The sequence below is a fragment of the Perognathus longimembris genome, chromosome 22 (genome assembly GCF_023159225.1).
Source record: "Perognathus longimembris pacificus isolate PPM17 chromosome 22, ASM2315922v1, whole genome shotgun sequence".
NCBI lineage: Eukaryota > Metazoa > Chordata > Mammalia > Rodentia > Heteromyidae > Perognathus > Perognathus longimembris.
Genome location: NC_063182.1, coordinates 20739236 through 20757876, shown reverse-complemented (window position 1 = coordinate 20757876; position 18641 = coordinate 20739236). Strand labels below are relative to the sequence as shown.

Sequence of the window (18641 nt, the reverse complement as noted above, 5' to 3'; positions counted from 1 at the left end):
AGAGAAACACTTGGGCTCCTTGGCACAGGACGGAACTTCCTTAACAAATATCAAGAAATGCAACAAATCAAAGAATGGTTGGACAAATGGGACTCATCAAACTACAGAGCTTCCTCAGGGCAAAGGACATAGCTTGCAAGATAAACAGAAAGTCCACAGATTTGGAGAAGATCTTTACTGGCCATACAATGGACAAAGGCCTCATATCTAAAATATATGCAGAACTAAAAAAATTGAACTCCTCCAAAACAAAACCTCAAAGAACCAACAGCCCCTCAACAAGTGGGCTAAAGACTTAAAAAGAGACTTCTCTGATGAGGAAATGAGAATGGCCAAGAGTCACATGAAAAAGTGCTCTACATCACTGGCCATAATAGAAATGCAAATCAAAACAACACTGAGATTCCACCTCACCCTAGTAAGAATGTCCATTATCAGGAAAACTAAAAATAACTAATGCTGGAGGGGATGTGGCTAAAAGGGAACCCTACTCAATTCTTGGTGGGAATGTAAACTTGTTCAACCACTCTGGAAAATGGTATGGAGATTCCTCAGAAGGCTAAACATAGAGCTCCCCTACGACCCACCAGCCCCACTCTTGGGCATCTACCCAAATGATTACAAGCAAGATCGCACTAAAGCCATCAGCACAACTGTAGTGCAATTTATCATAGCTAGAATATGGAACCAACCCAGATGCCCCTCAGTAGACGAATGGATCAGGAAAATGTGGTACATATACACAATGGAATTTTATGCCTCCCTCAGAAAGAATGACATTGCCTCATCTGTAAGAAAATGGAAGAACTTGGAAAAAAATTATACTAAGTGAAGTGAGACAGACCCAAAGAAACATGGACTCTATGGTTTCCCTCATAGTGAATTAGTACAGGTTTAGGCTAGTCACAGCAGAGGATCACAATAGCCCAATAGCTATGCCCTTATGAACACATAAGATGTTGCTAAGTGAAATGAACTTCATGATATGGAAATGTGGGTTATATCACTGTTGTATTACTTTCAACATGCCATATGAAACCATAATCCCTCTGTAATCCCTCTGTACATCACTTTGACAATAAATAAGTAATTTTTTAAAAAAGAAGATACTTGTTAGGATTAATTGCTTTTGAATTCAGTAGAGATACAGACATTTTAATACTATTTCAGGTTTTGATATAACTTTACTGAAAGCAGTGTGTCTATTGGGAAATTATAACTCACAAAATTACTTTTTGTATCACACCTATATGTAAGTTAAAGACTTTTTTTCCTACTTGATTTGAGTCTAAAAATTTCCCTGATGATTTTTATTTACCCCAAGTGTTCAAATAATTAAGACATCTAATTCATTATCCATTTCGAGTAACTCACTAGTTGCCAGTTGTTGCACACTTCACCAGTGTGCTCTTTCTATTCCTGTAACACAGGTGCCCTCACGATTCTGCTCTCATGATCCCTGTCATGCTTGGGGCCATTGGGGCATTCACAGAATGTTGCACATTTGTGTTGTCATTCCATAATTCCCACTCCTCACCACACACTACAAACTGGTAGATCATTTTATGAGCAGGGGAAAGGTTGTTGAAACAGCTTGCTTGTCAAGGAACCTCAGGCAATGTGCTAGTAATTCAGGGCACATACCTTTATTTGAAATTATTACTACTAAATAAACTCATTGGTACCATGTGTTCTTAGGTCTTCCTTCCTCTGGGCTCTAATTTAACCTTGCATCTGGAGACAGTGATGATGGTAGGTGGGCGTGTCTATGGAATGCCAGCAATACTCCAGGAAGCAAAATCAGCTGTCCTTCCCATCCCAGAGAAAGCTGCCAACTCCCAGGTAATTAGCTCCGGGTGTGTTACTCTCATCAAAGCCCTAGAGGGCAATTTGTACAGAAAGTATTAAATTGTTGGAGAGCGAATTTCTTAAGATTAACCACCTTCTTAATTTTGGGTACTTCTGTGAATATCAAAGTAGGCAAAACAGATACATTACACAAAGATTATTTGTTTTCAACATTAGTTGGAAAATACATTTTGTGTTTTAGTGTTATTCAAAATTTTGATCTTGGAGAATATCCTAGATATAGAATTTTAAAACTAAAGTCACAACTTTCAGGTCTTGATAAGAAATACTTAATTTTGAGGTATCCGTGCTAGGAAATTAAAAGTCAAATGAAACATAAGGAGCATTTCAGACTTTTTCATTTACTAACTGTATTTTATTGTAAACATCTAGATTTTGGTTTGCTGTAGCAAGTCTGTGCTATCATACATGAATGCTAGTGGTGACTCAGACTTTGAGACCTCTGAATTCATTGCAGGAAGGATGGGAAACAAACAATAAGCTGTTGGGTTTTTACTTCCTAAGGCCCATTCTGTTCATAGACAAAAAAGACAGGGATAATATGTGACAGATACAGCATGTTTGAGGCGCCTGTGAAATATGATTCCCACCCATTCCTTCATGGAAGCACAAATGGCTATGGCCGATTGTTCCAGGATGCTGACAGGGACTCTGTGTAGGAATGGTGGTGGATATCCTTTAGGACAATCAGTGTTACTTTTCAAATACTTCTTTGGGGGCATATTCTCCCCAGGAAATAAATTGGCTTTGTGTCCTAAAGTGGCATCTGCCAGCCTTAAACAAAACTAAAAGGAACAGTTTCCTTGCTTTCTCCTGTTCTTTGAAATCCTGTTGTTTTAATTGCTGCAAAGGAGAACCTTTCATTGTAAATTATTCTGCAGAAGTATTGAAGTATTTCCTACTCTTACCTATGAATATCATCACAACACTGAGCTACCCCACAGGGCAAGTGTGTTTGTGTGTGTGTGTGTGTGTGTGTGTGCACGCGCACACTTGTATGTTTGTGGTAAGACCTCACATAAAGTGTTGATTAAATTTGTACCTTAAAATGCTATTTGAAATCTCTGTTTTCATTTAAGCATAGTTATATTTATCCTTCTTGAAGGGTGTTTATTGTTCATTTTAGCAAAAAAAAAAGAGAAAACTATGATACATAATCTGAAATAGAAAGGAGAATAAATTCCTAAATCTCAGATGTCATCCATAAGCATTTCTCTTTAATTGAATATCATAAAAAAAACAAGGGAACATGTTTTATAGTTAAAAGGAAAGTCAGTGTTCAACCATTCTTAAGAAACCAGGAAAAGTCAATTCAGAAACAAAATACTCTAAGCATCTTTTTCCTCAGGTTGGATTTGAATTCACTGCTTTTCCACTCATGGACATTGCTGCTGGCACAAGCCAAGTGACAGTTTCTAGGAGTGGCACGTATGGCCCTCTCTCAGCAGCCTGGACTGCTGGATATGCACCTGGAGTAGAAATCCCTGAGCTTGTTACTGTTGGCAACATGACCCCAGTGCTCGGTGAGTAGTAGTTTTTCTAGATCCTCTGATAGGGCTGATGGGCCATTTTCTTGGCTCATCCATCCTTAATTTTTAATAAAATTGTCTCATAGTTAATATAATCTCAGAATTATTAAAAATGCCCCCAAATTTTAAATAGTGCTCGAAGACTTACATGATCAGAGTTGTTCAGGTTACTTGGGGGAAAGGAGGGAACATTCTTTTCATTCAAATTTAAAACTACAGCCCTTATGTCAAAATAGTGATCACCATCCAGGCTATTCTGCCATTACATTAGAAGTTTGTTAAAAGTAATTTTAAAACTTTATTTAATCCATACAGGAATAAAAATGACAAAGTAAACTGGGTGCCAGTAGATCATGTTTGTAATCCTATTTGCACTCAGGAGTCCGAGATTTGAGAATCATAGTTTGAAGCCAGCCTGGGCAGGAAAGTCTGAATGACTCTTGTCTCCAATAAACTACTTCACTCTCTACCTTCCACCACACACCCCCCTCAAAGAAAAAAAAAAAAAAAAAGGAAGAAGAAGCCAGAAGTGGAGCTGTGGCTTAAGTGATGCAGGGCTAGCCCCTGGACTGGCATAAAAAAAAAGAGCAACAACAAAAAAACTATCATGCACATAGTTGCCTGAATATTTCTGATAGTGGGGCAGGATCTATTCAATGAATTTTCATTTTTAAATGATGTTCTTTACCAGGTAAATGTTGTTTCCTGGCTGTCCCAAATTTAATGAGTTCTGTGTAAGAAGTGAGACTTATAGTCTCTTAGTGAGGATGAAGTGATTTTCATTTTCCCCAGGTTTTAGGAAGCCATTGAATGGAAAAACTGAACTCCCTTCGAAGATGAGTGTAGGGACTGGGGATTGTCAAAGTGACCTTTTAATGACAGCTTCTATCCCAGTAGTAATATCAGTAAATGTAGAGTGAAGTTGAATGATTGATTGTAAAACACATCACACAAACTTCTTTAGTTAGTAGTCAGCTTCTGCAGGCACTTCACAGAATCCCTGACCTAATATACATATGACATTAATAACTCTATACTTTCTTTCCCAAACATCTCATAAAGATATTTCATAATCTTTTTCATTTTTAGATCATTTTTTTTCTGCAGTAGCTTGTTACTTCTCTACACTGTCACTTTTGGTGATACACCCGATTCTATGCCATTTTGATGTGTTTTTTTTGTGTATTGGCAACTGATTGTGATTTATGTTTAGAAGTATTGATTCTTATGCAAATGTAGATGATTTTGTGCATACATATGAAATTCATTTTCAAAAGTTTTAGTGAATTTTTAATAACTTGATTAAAATAAATTAGTAAGAGTTCACAAACAATAGATTTTTATCTTCAAATAGGATCAATTAGTTTTTTGAACCATTGTGATAAATACTTAAACCTAATGAAAAATAAAATATAATCTCCATAAACTTTCTGATGGCAAAAATGGCTATATTACACTTTTTTTTTTTTTTTTGCCAGTCCTGGGGCTTGAATTCAGGGCCTGAGCACTGTCCCTGGCTTCGTTTTTGCTCAAGGCTAGCACTCTGCCACTTGAGCCACAGAGCACTTCTGGCCGTTTTCTATATGTGTGGTGCTGAGGAATTGAACCCAGGGCTTCATATATATAAGGCAATCACTCATGCCACTAGGCTTTAGTCCCAGCCACTATATTACACATTTTTAACATTTTTTTCTGAAGTAATAGAAAGTACAATGTATGTATTATGGTATTTTACCCCAAACTACATCAATACACATCACCAAAAAAATTGCTTGTGCTAGAATTCACATCAAAGCCAAGTATATATTAAGGGGTTTCTTTTCTCTCTCTTTTTTTTTTTTTTTTTGACCAGTCCTGGAGTGTGGAGTCAGGGCCTGAGCACTGTCCCTGGCTTCTTTTTTTTTGCTCAAGGCTAGCACTCTGCCACTTGAGCCACAGCACCACTTCTGGCTGTTTTCTGTATATGTGGTGCTGGGGAATTGAACCCAGAGCTTCATGTATACAAGACAAGCACTCTTGCCACTAGGCCATATCCCCAGCCCCTCAGGGGTTTCTTAACACCGTTTTCTTGCTACTAGATTTGGTAAATGAACCAAAGGAGGGAGAGAAAGGAAGGAAGGAAGGAAGGAAGGAAGGAAGGAAGGAAGGAAGGAAGGAAGGAAGGAAGGAAGGAAGGAAGGAAGGAAGGAAGGAAGGAAGGAAGGAGAGTAGATAGAGATTGTTTAGGGAGATTTCTGTGAAGTTCTTTACTTCTCCCTCTTCTTTGGCCTTTTAAACATATCCTTTTGGAGCATACATTTTTGGAAAAATATTTTGCTGCACGTTTGAGTCACTCCAATTTAAGAACTAAAGAATGACACCTTGCCCTTTTCTTGCATTTCCTTCCAGGGAGCATCTCATTTTCCCATGGTGAACGAAGCAAGGGAGTTTTGCTGTGGACGTTTCCCCACCCAGGTTGGCCAGAGGCCTTTGTCCTTCACCTGTCAGGAGTGCAGAGCAGAGTTCCAGGTGGAGCTCGACTTCGGTATGAACATCTAATTTCAAGTCAGACCTTCTCTGATGAATAACCTAGAATGGGTCAGTCAAGATTGAAAATGATAGAAGATCACTGTCCTTAAGGCAGAATCAGCAAGCTTAGTGCAGACTAACAGGGAGGCCTGTATGAAGGAGAGTTCCTTAGCTTTCACTGTGTGGCACAAAGAGAATTTATGAGGACTTCTGACTTAAAACAGAAGTTGGAGGAGAAAGAAGTGGCCGGGGGGGGGGGGGGGAGGTCACAGGGTTAACAATGAAAAATTCACCTGATTTTAAAGGGTATTGTCAACTAGAAGCAGCTGAAACACCTGATTTATCCAAGTCATTAAGAATAAAGATAAGAACTGAGAACTTGTGGCTCGTTCTTGTAATCCTCAATTTGCTAAGATCCGATTGTGATTCAAAGCCAGCCCAGGCAAGAAAGTTCGTGAGACTCTTACCTCTATTTAAACATCACCACCAGAAAGAGAAAAAAAAGCCTGAAGTAGAGTTGTGGCTCAAGTGGCAGAGTTCTAGCCTTGAGCAAAAATAGGACAAGGATGAATCATCACATTAGGATAATAGGATAATGTTATTACTTGAAATTAGTAGTGTTTTTGAATTTAATATAATTTAGTCAAAATTTGCTATTTATATTTAATGACTATGTGAACCTAATACTAATATATTTTCAGTCAAGTCCAATTTGGTCTAAAGCTATTTATTTTTCTTACACCTATTACATGCTTGACCATAATAGCAGAGGGCCAGTCTGAGAGCCACACTTAATAATGAGTGTGTGTTCAGATGTCATACATATATATACATATATATGTATATATATGTAATTTTTATTTATATATAAGCTTTTTTAAGCAAATAAAACATTCTTGTTGTCAGAAATTAATGGTGGATCATGACAGGTAACCTCTGCTATAACTATTCACAACAGCGACCCAAAAGAAATGGCTAAGTATAAATTGGTCAACAATGGAAACTTTTTTTTCACATAGTTTTATTTAGATTTATGTGAGAAAATATTTGCATTAGCAATATCAGGAGGAAGCAAGGATTTTTGTTTCCAGTACTGGATATATTCTGTTGGTAAATAAAAAAGCTGACTTATGTTAAGAACACTATAGAGGATTGGGCCCCCTTGTGTTGATACAGGAGAAATCCTGGTGTTTCAGTCTCCCACACACCTGCTCCAGGGTGCTAGAAAAACCAAAGTGGAGACCCACAGGCTCTTCATTTAACTAAGACATGCTAGGTCCTGTCCCTATTACTCCAGCTCCTTCTCATTTCTTGTGCCTTTGCTTAGCAACATGTAAGTAGGCTTTAAAGAATTTACCCAATTTGCTTCTTTTATGAGCAGCAATATTGTGAGAAGATGCTGCAGTGTTATTCCTATTATTAAAGCAATTCTCATGCTATTCTATTTTTCCAGATCAGGTCTCACTACTGCTGAAATTGAACCACTGGGAGTTTTCCAGTTTTCCCCTAGTTCAAGGAGCATCACAGTGTCAGAGGACACCCAAATGATCAGATTACATGTGCAGAGACTGTTCGGTTTCCATGGTGATCATATTAAAGTTTCCTATGAGACAACAGCAGGAAGTGCCAAGCCACTGGAAGACTTTGAGCCGGTTCAGAAGGGGGAAATAATTTTCCAAAAATATCAAGCTGAGGTTGATTTTGAAATAACCATTATCAATGATCAGGTTCCTGAGACAGAAGAAGAGTTTTACATCAATCTTACTTCAGTAGAAATTACAGGATTAAAAAAGTTTGGTGTCAATTGGAGACCACGTCTGAATCTAGACCTCAGTGTTGCCATGATTACAATATTGGACAATGATGGCATGACAGCAACAGATATTTCCATCCCTACCACAGCAACTGACCCTATGACGCTAATTCCTATATTAACTGGCTCCACCACACATCCTGGCACCAGCAGGGTAACTGCCATTCAGCAGACCACTGAGATGGTTGTTATTGTTCCCGAGGCAACCAGTGTATCTGTCACTCCTGAGAAATATGTCACCCTTCAAGGTACATCAGCCATGCCTGACAAGCCTGATGCTACCATTGGAATGGAGAATGGTTTCGATGCTTTCATGCACGGGACTTTTAGCCTTGGTCCCCCCATTGTTTACGTGGATGAGGAGATGAAGAATGGCACATTCAGTGCTGCAGAAATTCTTATTCGAAGGGCTGGTGGGTTTACTGGCAATGTCAGCATAACAGTTAAAACGTTTGGCAGAAGATGCACTAGGGAGGATTCTGATGAGCCACCTTTTCAGGATGTCTATGGAGTCGCCAACCTAACATGGGCAGTTGAAGAGGAAGACTTTGAAGAGCAAACACTTAGCTTTACATTTCTCGATGGAGAACGAGAACATAAAGTGTCCATTCCCATTCTGGATGATGACGAGCCTGAGGGAAAGGAATTCTTCTACGTGTTTCTCACAGACCCACGAGGGGGGGCACAGGTTGTAAATGGAAAAGATGATGCTGGATTTTCAGCTTTTTCCATAGTTATTATTTCAGGTAATCTTTGCAGCACTGGGGATGAAATAAATACTTTTGAAGTACAGACTTGCAGCAAAGATCAATATATCTTGAATTTAATCTAAGAAGGATACTTTGAGTCCTTCATTGAAAAAAATCTTTTCCCAAAGTATGAAGTCATGACATGAAATTAGGCTATTATTCTCCAGTGTAATTAAATTGGATTAATTCAGCTCATAGCTAGTTATCCCATCTTTAAATTGATATTTTTCAAATGTAGTGTCTGCCAGTTACGTTGCCCCACAAATTTATGACACTTAGGATTCACATCATTTATTCGTGTCCCCACAGTTCATTGAGAACATTGTCATTTGAATTCACTTCTGTCAGTAATTTATATTGGCTTATTGTCATATACATTTTTCTACTAAAATTAGTTTGGTTGACAACACCCTATCTTCATTCTGTGATATAGGTATTGGATTGCAGTCATTTCAATATGATGAGGGCTGACATTTGGGACTCATGACTTTGGAGATATTATGGTAGGAGTAGGAAATTGTAGATCAGAGCAGTTCATGGTGACCAGAAAGTACAGAGGCATAAAAGAAGGAGCCAAGACACGATGTAGCCCCCCAGAACTTGTTACCAACATACCCACCAAATAGGACCCACCTTTTACTTCTCACCATCTTTCAATAATGCCATCATATTGTGAGTCTATCAGAGCATTGATACATCCTTTCATTCTTTAGGTCAGAGTCTCCATTATCTAATCATCTCCAAAAAGACCATTTAGACACACAAGTGTAACTTCCCAGGAGCTAGTAAATCTGACTCAGTTGCCAACCAAAAATAATCATCACAATTTCTAGCCATTCTTTTCTCTTAACATTATCTGATATAGTGCAGCTAACAACATCTCCAGCCCCATTCACATGGTCATATCCTGAGTTCCTTTATTCTTCCTGAAAATGTTCCTCTCATCTTTTTCCCACTTGACTCATTTATAATAATATCTCTGCTATAATGATTATTTTTACTTTTCTGATCCCTCTTGTCTTTAATCTGAATCTTTCCAATTTTCAGATTTTAGAAGACGCTATCAAATTATTGAGGAGGAATTAGTTTATTCAATTTTGATCTTGATCACTAGCACATTAGAAGTCTCAGATTGCTTTATTAGAAATTTGACTTAAATTTATAGCTGCAGGTGTGGTAAATGGAAAGAAAATGAGAGGCTTATAAGCTACTTGGAGGGAGCAAATTTCCTCCCAAGATAATGAGCAAACAATTGCTGACATGGAGAAAGAGTCAACATTTGATTTCTGAGATCACAGAAGAAAGTTATTTTAATGATTATTTAGTTGATAAGACTAAGGATCAGCAGTATGAGAATATAAAACTCAGTGAGGCACTAGGAGAAACCTCGCCTGTTCGTCCATAAGTATATACATTCCCATAAATACAGACTTTAAACAGGTGAACACAGAAAAAAATCACATGGCATCAATTGTAAAGTAAGGTCTCACCAGAAGGCAATGCCTCTGATGTCAGGTCTCATGTGGTCTTTTGTTCTCAAACTGTTTTCCATTTCAACATTATACTTTTGGAATCTAATTTAGTAAAGATTTTCACACATTGTTGCTCCCTCCTCTCACTTGTGAATTTCTCACTTTTGTACTCTGAGCTGGCAAATCACTGGAACATTGGAGATCCTGTAAGTTCTTAAATCTGTTACAGCCTCCTTTTCCCTTTTAGGGAGTGATCTTCACAATGGCATCCTGGGCTTCAGTGAGGAATCCCAGAGTGTCCTGGAACTGAGGGAAGGAGCTGAAAGAAGACAACATCTTGTTGTCACAAGGCAGCCAAACAGGTGTGTGGGGGGAGGGGGGGGACACAATGCAACATCCTGGACATCGGTGTAATATTCAATTGGAATTCACACGAGGCAGAATGGAATGTAGGTAGAAAGAAGTATAGAATTTGATGTGTAAATGGAATTTTATGCCTTTACCAGAAAGAATGACATTGCCCCATTCGTAAGGAAATGGAAGAACTTGGAAAAAATTATACTCAGTGAAGTGAGCCAGACTCAAAGAAACATGGACTCTATGGTTTCCCTCATAGGGAATAATTAGCACAAGTTTAGACTAGTCACAGGAGAGGATCACAAGAGCCTAATAGCCATGTTCTTATGAATGCATAAGATGATGCTAAATGAAATTATCTCCATGCTATGGAAACGAGTATTATATCACTTTTGATATGCCATGTGAAACTGTAGCTTCTTTTGTTGATGATCCTCTTGTATCCCCTTCCTGTGGTTGTCCCCACGCTACCTCATCTGAGTACCCTGGATACTGTATATACTGGTATTAGAACTAGGGAAGTGAAAGAGAATATCAAAATCGAGAGACAAGGATAAAAAGGACTCCAAAAAGGACTCCAAAAGCAATACTTGAAAAACCATTTGGTGTAAACTAACTGAACAACTCATAGAGGGAGAGGGGAAGGGGGAGGGGGGAAGGGGGAATGAGGAAGGAGGTAACAAACAGTACAAGAAATGTACCCATGGCCTAATGTATGTAACTGTAACCCCTCTATACATCACATTGACAATAAATAATTTTTTTAAAAAGAATTCAGTGAGTAGTACTGAGATACTCTTATCATTGATCTGTGGTTTAATATATTTTGTCCATAGTCCCAGTGTAGGGCTGACTTGAATGTTTTTTGAAGCACAACAGTCATGTCAGATTAGGTAGGCCATCCATTGTCTTATCTTATTTAATATTTTCCAGTGACTATGCACATATATACATTATACTCCATTGGTGACTTGGAGTACCAACACTGTGGATGTAATCTAATTATACAGCAAGCAGCATATTCACATGTTCCTTCAAGTACCCACCTGTATGCACACATAGGTTTGTAGGTGTGAAACATTGCCCATCCAGGGCCTATTTGGGTCATTGTTTGCTCTTAATTTTAGAAATTATAGCCATTTTTAGGTGTAATGTTCTTCCTGTAGAGAAATTCTTACTAAAAGACAAATGAGAAACATTTCCTTGAATTCAGGGGTTTTCTACAATTTTCATTTTACATTTGTGGTATTGATAGGCAGAAAATTATAGTTCTTATATTTTGACATGAAATCAGTTGACAAATAGCTCTTTATCATGGAAGAGAATATAATCAGAAATAGTGAGTATACATAGATCTTTAATTTCTTATCTGTCCGGAAATAAATTTTTCATTGTCATGTGAAGTGCTGCTGGTGGATAAAGTGGCACAATTTGACAGCACTCTTTTATACAAAATGTGGGTTACTCTACCTTGTTGTTCTCTTGGGCTTGCTTTGTTCACAGGGTTTTTGAAGATGTCCAGGTCTTTTGGAGAGTCACTTTTAACAAAACAGCCATCATTCTCCAGAAAGAAGGAACAAACCTAATGGATGAACTTCTGTATGTATCAGGAACCACAACCTGTATGATGGGTCAAACAGAATGTACTGTCACTCTTGAGCTCAAACCAGGAAAGGTAAGAAACAATGGGGCATCATGTCAGTAACTTCCAATTGTGTTTCTTTCGACATAATCATTTTAAAGCCAATTTATTGAAGTGTTACTTTTTTTTCAAATTTTTATTATCAAACTGATGTACAGAGAGGTTACAGTTTCATACGTTAGGCAATGGATACATTTCTTGTACTGTTTGTTACCCTGTCCCTCATACCCACCCTCCCTCCGCCCCCTTTCCCTCCCCCCCCCCAGAGGTGTTCAGTTCACTTACACCAAACAGTTTTGCAAGTATTGCTTTTATAGTTGTTTGTCTTTTTTTACCCTGTGTCTCTCAAATTTGGTATTCCCTTTCAATTTCCTACTTCCAATACCAGTATACACGGGTTCCAATATACTCAGATAACATTACAGAGATAGTGTAGGTACAACCACAGGAAGGTGATACAAGAACATCATCAATAATAGAAGCTACAGATACACATAGGACATTGAAAGTAGTTACAGCTGTGATATAACAATCATTTCCATAACATGGAGTTCATTTCACTTAGCATCATCTTATGTGTTCATAAGGGTATAGCTATTGGGCTCTTGTGATGCTCTGCTATGACTTGCCTGAACCTGTACTAATTATTCCCGATAAGGGAGATCATAAAGTCCATGTTTCTTTGGATCTGGCTCATTGAAGTGTTACTTTTAAATACTTAAATCCTGCATATTTCTTCTAAATATTTTTATGCCTTCCTATCGTAATTTTTCCTAAATATGCAACTTATTTAATGATTGATTAAAAACATCAGGTCCTCTCTAAGGCCTGAATTTTAAAAACAAAACCATTGTCAGTACCTTTCTTATGGAAGTTATCAATTATAACCAGTCTTGTTTTGACTATTCACTGCTACCTGCTTGAAAGTTAGAACATAATGTTGTTTATCTTTGTATGCTCCATATAGAATGGTCCAAACAAAATCAATTGTGTAATTTGTCACAAATAGGTGACTTGAATCTTAGGCATACTTCAGTAGACTTAAACCGGTGCCCATACAAGTGATGTCAACCTATCGTTGTTAAGGAAAGCTTTGGAGATCAGTTAGTTTGCACTATATTGTTCTCAGGATAAATGCTTCCATCAGTCTTTTGAGAACTGGATTCTTGTGAGACTTTTTTCGTATTCAGAAGACCAAACAGATTTTGCAGGCTAAAAATGCCCTGTTTGCGACAGCAATTAGATAAATCAGCTAAATGTTTTAAAAGATAGAGATAAATTGTTGTGCTTTATTACAGTTTGAAAGGAGCTGACTTAAAGTGGCAAGGGGTAGTGGGGGGGGTGTGGGTTTGTGGGTGTATGTGATGGAAGCCATGCAGCAGCAGTATTGGGCAAACTGGACAAGGAAAATACATAAATTAGTGTCATGAGATTGACAAGGGACTGCTCCTGTCAAGTTTGCCCTTCTCAGAGGAAAAAGATAGTTTCTAGACACTAAGAATACATGATTTAGCAGTAAGATAAGTAGGCCCTCCCTCAAAATTGATATTTCTATTATTCAGAATAGGAAAGAGCCTTATCCAAGAGAATCCAGTGGCTTTTACAATAGCTACATCAATGTTACTGATAAGATTTACAGACATGATGTGTAACATGACAACATTATTCACAGAATTATGCCACTAATGGTTAGTGATGGTATCTTATCTCCTCACCTCAGCCTAATCTCTTAAACCTTAGCTTTCAAGACTTTCAACTCTATCCTCTTTCCAATGATCATTTTTGCAGTAAATCTGTACTTTAATTTTCAAGTTGTGAAGAATTTCAATCATTTGTCTAGCCAATTACTACAGGAAAGTTTGGCCCTATCTTTAGAATTCTGTATACTTGCCTATCCCAGCTGTCTATCCTACAGTTCTATATTAACAAAATATTTAAGGTGATAATTAAATTAGGAGGCATTCTGCAAATCATTGAAATCTATTAAAATATCCAGTAGTCATTTGTGCTACTATTTTCTCAAACATTTGCTGTCAATTATGAGCTCAGGAAAGATTATTTTACACTAGTTATGGCAAAAGGTCCCTCCAGAATGGATCTGGCCACACTAGGAAAGGACCTCTAGGTCATTACACTGGATGGGAATTTTGTGAGACCTCCAGCCATGAGTAGGAGTTCTGGTGAAGTTCAGATGTGATCTGTGGGTCTTGGTTTCCCAATAGCCTTCAGGAGTGACATTTGAATAGAATATTTCTTTGTCTGACTCAAAGATTCCTTTTGTCTATAGTCTAATTCTGTGCAGGCACCCATCTGTACACTATACAATTTTAGATGGTTCTTTACTTAGATCATAGCATAGTCTTTGACTGTAAATGGCTGTAAGCACAGCTCTCATCAGCATCACAATGGAAAAGAATATTTTACAGGAAAATAAAGACAGTAGGCTTTATTGGAATATAATATGCTGAAATCTTCAGTTAAAAGAAACTATTATGAATCAAGTTCACTTGGCCATTAGGGAATAGCAGCTCTTGAATATAGTTAACCCATACTTAGCTAGTGCTTTCATTTCTGATATTTGTCAAGTATAGTTTCTCATAGTGGGAAGAATGAGTGCAGTTGCTTGCATATTTCCATATTTACTGACAGAAAATCAGCAATAGTAAAGAATTAACTGCCACAGGAAAGACAAACAGATTTCTTCAGGCAGCACAGTGGGAGGGAGTATTTCTTGTGTGATTATGAGTTATTTTGAGAATACTGAAGACTTTGTTGTATCATTTCATGGCAATCATGTTCATTGAAAGGATTACAGGTCCTTTCTGGTAGACATAAATGCTTCTTTGTATCAAATGTCAGTATAAAGCATGCAGCCAAAACACTTCAGCTTAGCTTTCTTGGTTTAGCCAGGAAGCAAGTATCACTTTGACAGTTCTTCCCTTCTGTTGTATAAGAGCAAGCCATCTGTTGAATGAGGTGATTGACAATGTGTTATAAGACTGAATTCAGGTTCTAGAAAACCAAATAGTGGACACTGTTGAGGAATACCAAAGGTGCAATGTAAACATACCATGACCAGTAGAATCAATTTAGATTCATTCCATGCTGAATTTTGTGAAAATTAGAGGACAATGTGAAATTACAAAATTGGCTGTTATCAATATTTGGTCAAACTTATTTTAAACTGCTTAAAATAAATGAAATCACTATAAAATCTTGCCAAGGTGAAACCCCTTTCCCTCTGTTTCCCAGTACAATAAGAGCACACAACGTCACCCTGCCTCTACTTAGACAACAATAGACATGTGTGCTGTTTTCCTTTGTTTTTAACATTTGCATAAATGTCTGTTGCCAATTACATATTGCCAATATACATGGTATGTAATTTGTACTTTTATATGTAGGATATTTTGCAATAGTCATCTTTACAAAATTTTATACTTTTAGATGTAGCTGTTTTGAGATTAACTGATGGTTAGAAGATATTGAACAAATGCATTCTTTTCAGCTAATTTATACTATTCTAGTATTTCAATACATTTTACTTATCAGTTTGTTTACTGAGTATATACAGGTTATCTCTGGATGTTAATCTTCCAGTAAGAAACTCATCTAAACTATAAGTGCAAGAATGATGGGACATATTCCATTGTGCATAGTCATACCTATAGTATTTATGTGATTCATATTAGTAATTGTTGTATAACTTTCTCTTGCTCACTGGCAGCTACCTCAAGTTGACATGGATTTTTTTGTGGAGCTATATGAAGTAACTTCTGGAGCAGCAATAAACAACAGCGCTAGATTTGCTCCTATTAAAGTTTTATCACATAATGAAGCTGGAAGCCTCATATATTTTTCTGTGGGTTCTCGGCTGGCTGTGGCTCAGAGGAATGCTACTTTGATCAGCTTGAAAGTGTCCAGAGATTCTGGGACTCAGTTACTGATGTCTGTGAGCTTTAGTACTCAGGTAAGCATGGAACAGATAGTTGTTCAAGTAAAAGTTTTCTTCTCTAACTGCAACACATGTAATGAAACAGTAGTTTATGCACTATTTTCTGAGGATACTATCATAACTTTTTTTTTTAGTTGTGGGGCTGGGTGCTGTCCCTGATCTCTTTTGCACAGGGCTAGCATTCTACCATATTTATCCATAATGCCACTTCAAGTTTTTGAATGTTTAAGTGGAGATAAGAGTCTCAAAGGCTTTCCTGCCCAGGCTGGCTTTGAACATTATATTTTCATATGCAAAGACCATTTTTTTCTTCTTCCTTGCCCTCTGTCACCTCTCTACCCACCCTATTCCAACCACTCAGAAATTTGTAGGTGAGAATGAAGATGTCACTAATACCCCCTTTCTTCTGTAATTCTCATTTGTAGCACATATACTGTAGAACACAAAGTTTAGTGCATTCACAATTGGAGAAATGTCATAAGGCATTCCTAAAATTTATTTCCTAGCTGTTATTCTTAATTCATGCATTCTTAGCCACTGATACTTCTAACTTCTACACTGTGTGATGTGCATGTATTTCTCTGACTTGTCTAAGTTAATTAGAATTTACATAAAACTCCATATTTTTGTGGCAGTGTTATTATTCTTTAACAGAAACAGAATATTTTAGGGCATGAGAATTTATTAGGGTGTGAGGAGAGTTATATCAGTCTCATCTCAGAAATGTTCTTGTTTACTTTCCAGGAGTTGAGGAGTGCTGAAACCATCGGTCGTTCTCTCATATCTCCAGCTGTTTCTGGGAAGGATTTTGTGAAAACTGAAGGCACATTGGTTTTTGAACCTGGCCAGAGAAATGCCATGTTGGATATCATATTAACACCGAACACATCATCTTTAAGTCCATTTCCTAAACGCTTTCAGATTGTGCTCTTTGACCCAAAAGGAAATGTGAGAATTGATCATGCATATGCATTGGCTAATATCACCCTTGTCTCGGATGCAGATTTGCAGGCCATTTGGGAGCTGGAGGACCAACTCCACCAGCCCCTAGATGAAGTCATTCTCAGCAGTGTGCTTCGTAGCATTAACCTGAACGTGGCCACAGAGAGCACGGATGAACAGCTCAGCATTGTCCTACATTTGATAGGAAAGGTAAGAAGTCCTTGCCAGTGTGAGCACTTGGTTTAGGAAATTTTATGAATGAAAATGCCATCCCCCCGCCTCGAAAAAGTCACATTCTTTTACTGTGTCAGTTGCTATGGAATCATGGTATGGCCAACTTTTCTAAATAAGACTAGCATGAATGACATCTGAGTCTATACTTCACTTGGATGTGATGACTGCCTGTATGACACCCTCCATTTTAAAGTTGGGAGTGGTGGGTGAGCTTATGTAGCAGGAAGTGCCATCCAACTCTGAACAGTAGCCGACACAGGAGACATATATTCTCTCTTACTTGCCTGAAACTGGCTAGTGATTATCTATTGCATTTGATCTTCAGGTTATTGTATAAGTTATTGTTTTAATTTTTTGTCACCTTAATAGTCTTTTCAGTAGAAATGGTATGGTATAGGAACCATCATTCTCTGTTTGCTCTCTGCTTTCCTGGACACTAAAAGCATTTGTAGGAAAAGAAGACTGAGGGGTGAATCAGCTGATCATTTTAGGCATTCAGTTTGATATGGACTTGGATTACACTGACTTTAGTTTAAAATTATTAGTTTACCCCTCACAAAAGAAGAAATTGGAAAGCCTAAAACTGAAGTGAAAAGATACCTTGAAAAGACATTTCTTGTGAAGATATTTCTTATTAACATTATTTATAGACAAGTATAAAAAGGTTTTAGTACAAATATATGAATTTAGTAGTACTCTTTCAATATTTAAAATATTTTCAATGGGGTTTTGGAGTGTCAAGTTTATTTTACTACATGGCATCCCAGAAAATATAATGTTTGAAGTGTAGAAAAGGAAATTATAGGTATGGAGAAGAGGCCATGCCAAACTGCTTGTACAGCAAAGAGAAGAGACTACTATTTCATGTAGAGAATGATTAAAGACAGTAGTTTATAGCAGGAAATATTAGCTCTTCATTTCCTAATGATAGAATGGTTTGGAACAAAGGCAAATTGATTTGGGCCAAGAAGAGAGAAAGAATGCCTACTAACTACATGCTAAAGTAAAAAAGAGAACTTTGGGCTCATTAGTCACACCTGGAATCCCAGCTATTCAAGGGGGAGAGAGCAAAAGAACTGTAGCTTGAGTGAAGCCTGAGAAAAAATTCAGCAAGACTCCACCTTGAACAATATACCTAGATGTGATGGTACATGGATGTCATTGAAATGATTTGAAAGACATTAATAGGAAGATTGTGGTTTAAAAAAAGTAAAATTTTACTAAAAAATAATGACATTAACAAAAGGCTAAAGGTGTGACTCACATGGAAGAGCAGTAGCCTAGCAGTCACAGCATCCCTAATTTGAATCATGAAAGAGTGTTGGGGGGTGGGGAGTTGGGGAGGAAAAGAGAGAAAGAAAACCTCATTTCAAATGTTTTAGGGAGTGTAAAAGAAATTAGGCCACGTTTTTGTAGTGTATTATTATTTTCTTAGTATATGTCGTTGGTTAGGAATTAACTCCTATTTCAGGAGAGTGGTTTAATGATAATCTTGATTTCTGTGCTGTGCTAAAAAGAAATTCCCTGTTTCCTTTAAGTCTGAGTAAACCTTTGGGTTGCTCTATAGATTT

The 18641-nt window shown here is 37.5% G+C and overlaps 1 protein-coding gene across 1 annotated transcript in view; it reads left to right on the top strand.

Annotated features, from left to right (window-relative positions):
* Window positions 1-18641, top strand: part of Adgrv1 (adhesion G protein-coupled receptor V1) — a 496777-nt gene that overhangs the window by 182917 nt on the left and 295219 nt on the right. Inside the window, exons 70-77 of the mRNA XM_048331390.1 lie at window positions 1699-1842; window positions 3218-3392; window positions 5787-5922; window positions 7360-8465; window positions 10188-10302; window positions 11801-11972; window positions 15667-15909; window positions 16639-17046. Coding sequence (XP_048187347.1) covers window positions 1699-1842; window positions 3218-3392; window positions 5787-5922; window positions 7360-8465; window positions 10188-10302; window positions 11801-11972; window positions 15667-15909; window positions 16639-17046 — 2499 coding nt within the window. The remainder of the gene's footprint in view (window positions 1-1698; window positions 1843-3217; window positions 3393-5786; window positions 5923-7359; window positions 8466-10187; window positions 10303-11800; window positions 11973-15666; window positions 15910-16638; window positions 17047-18641) is intronic.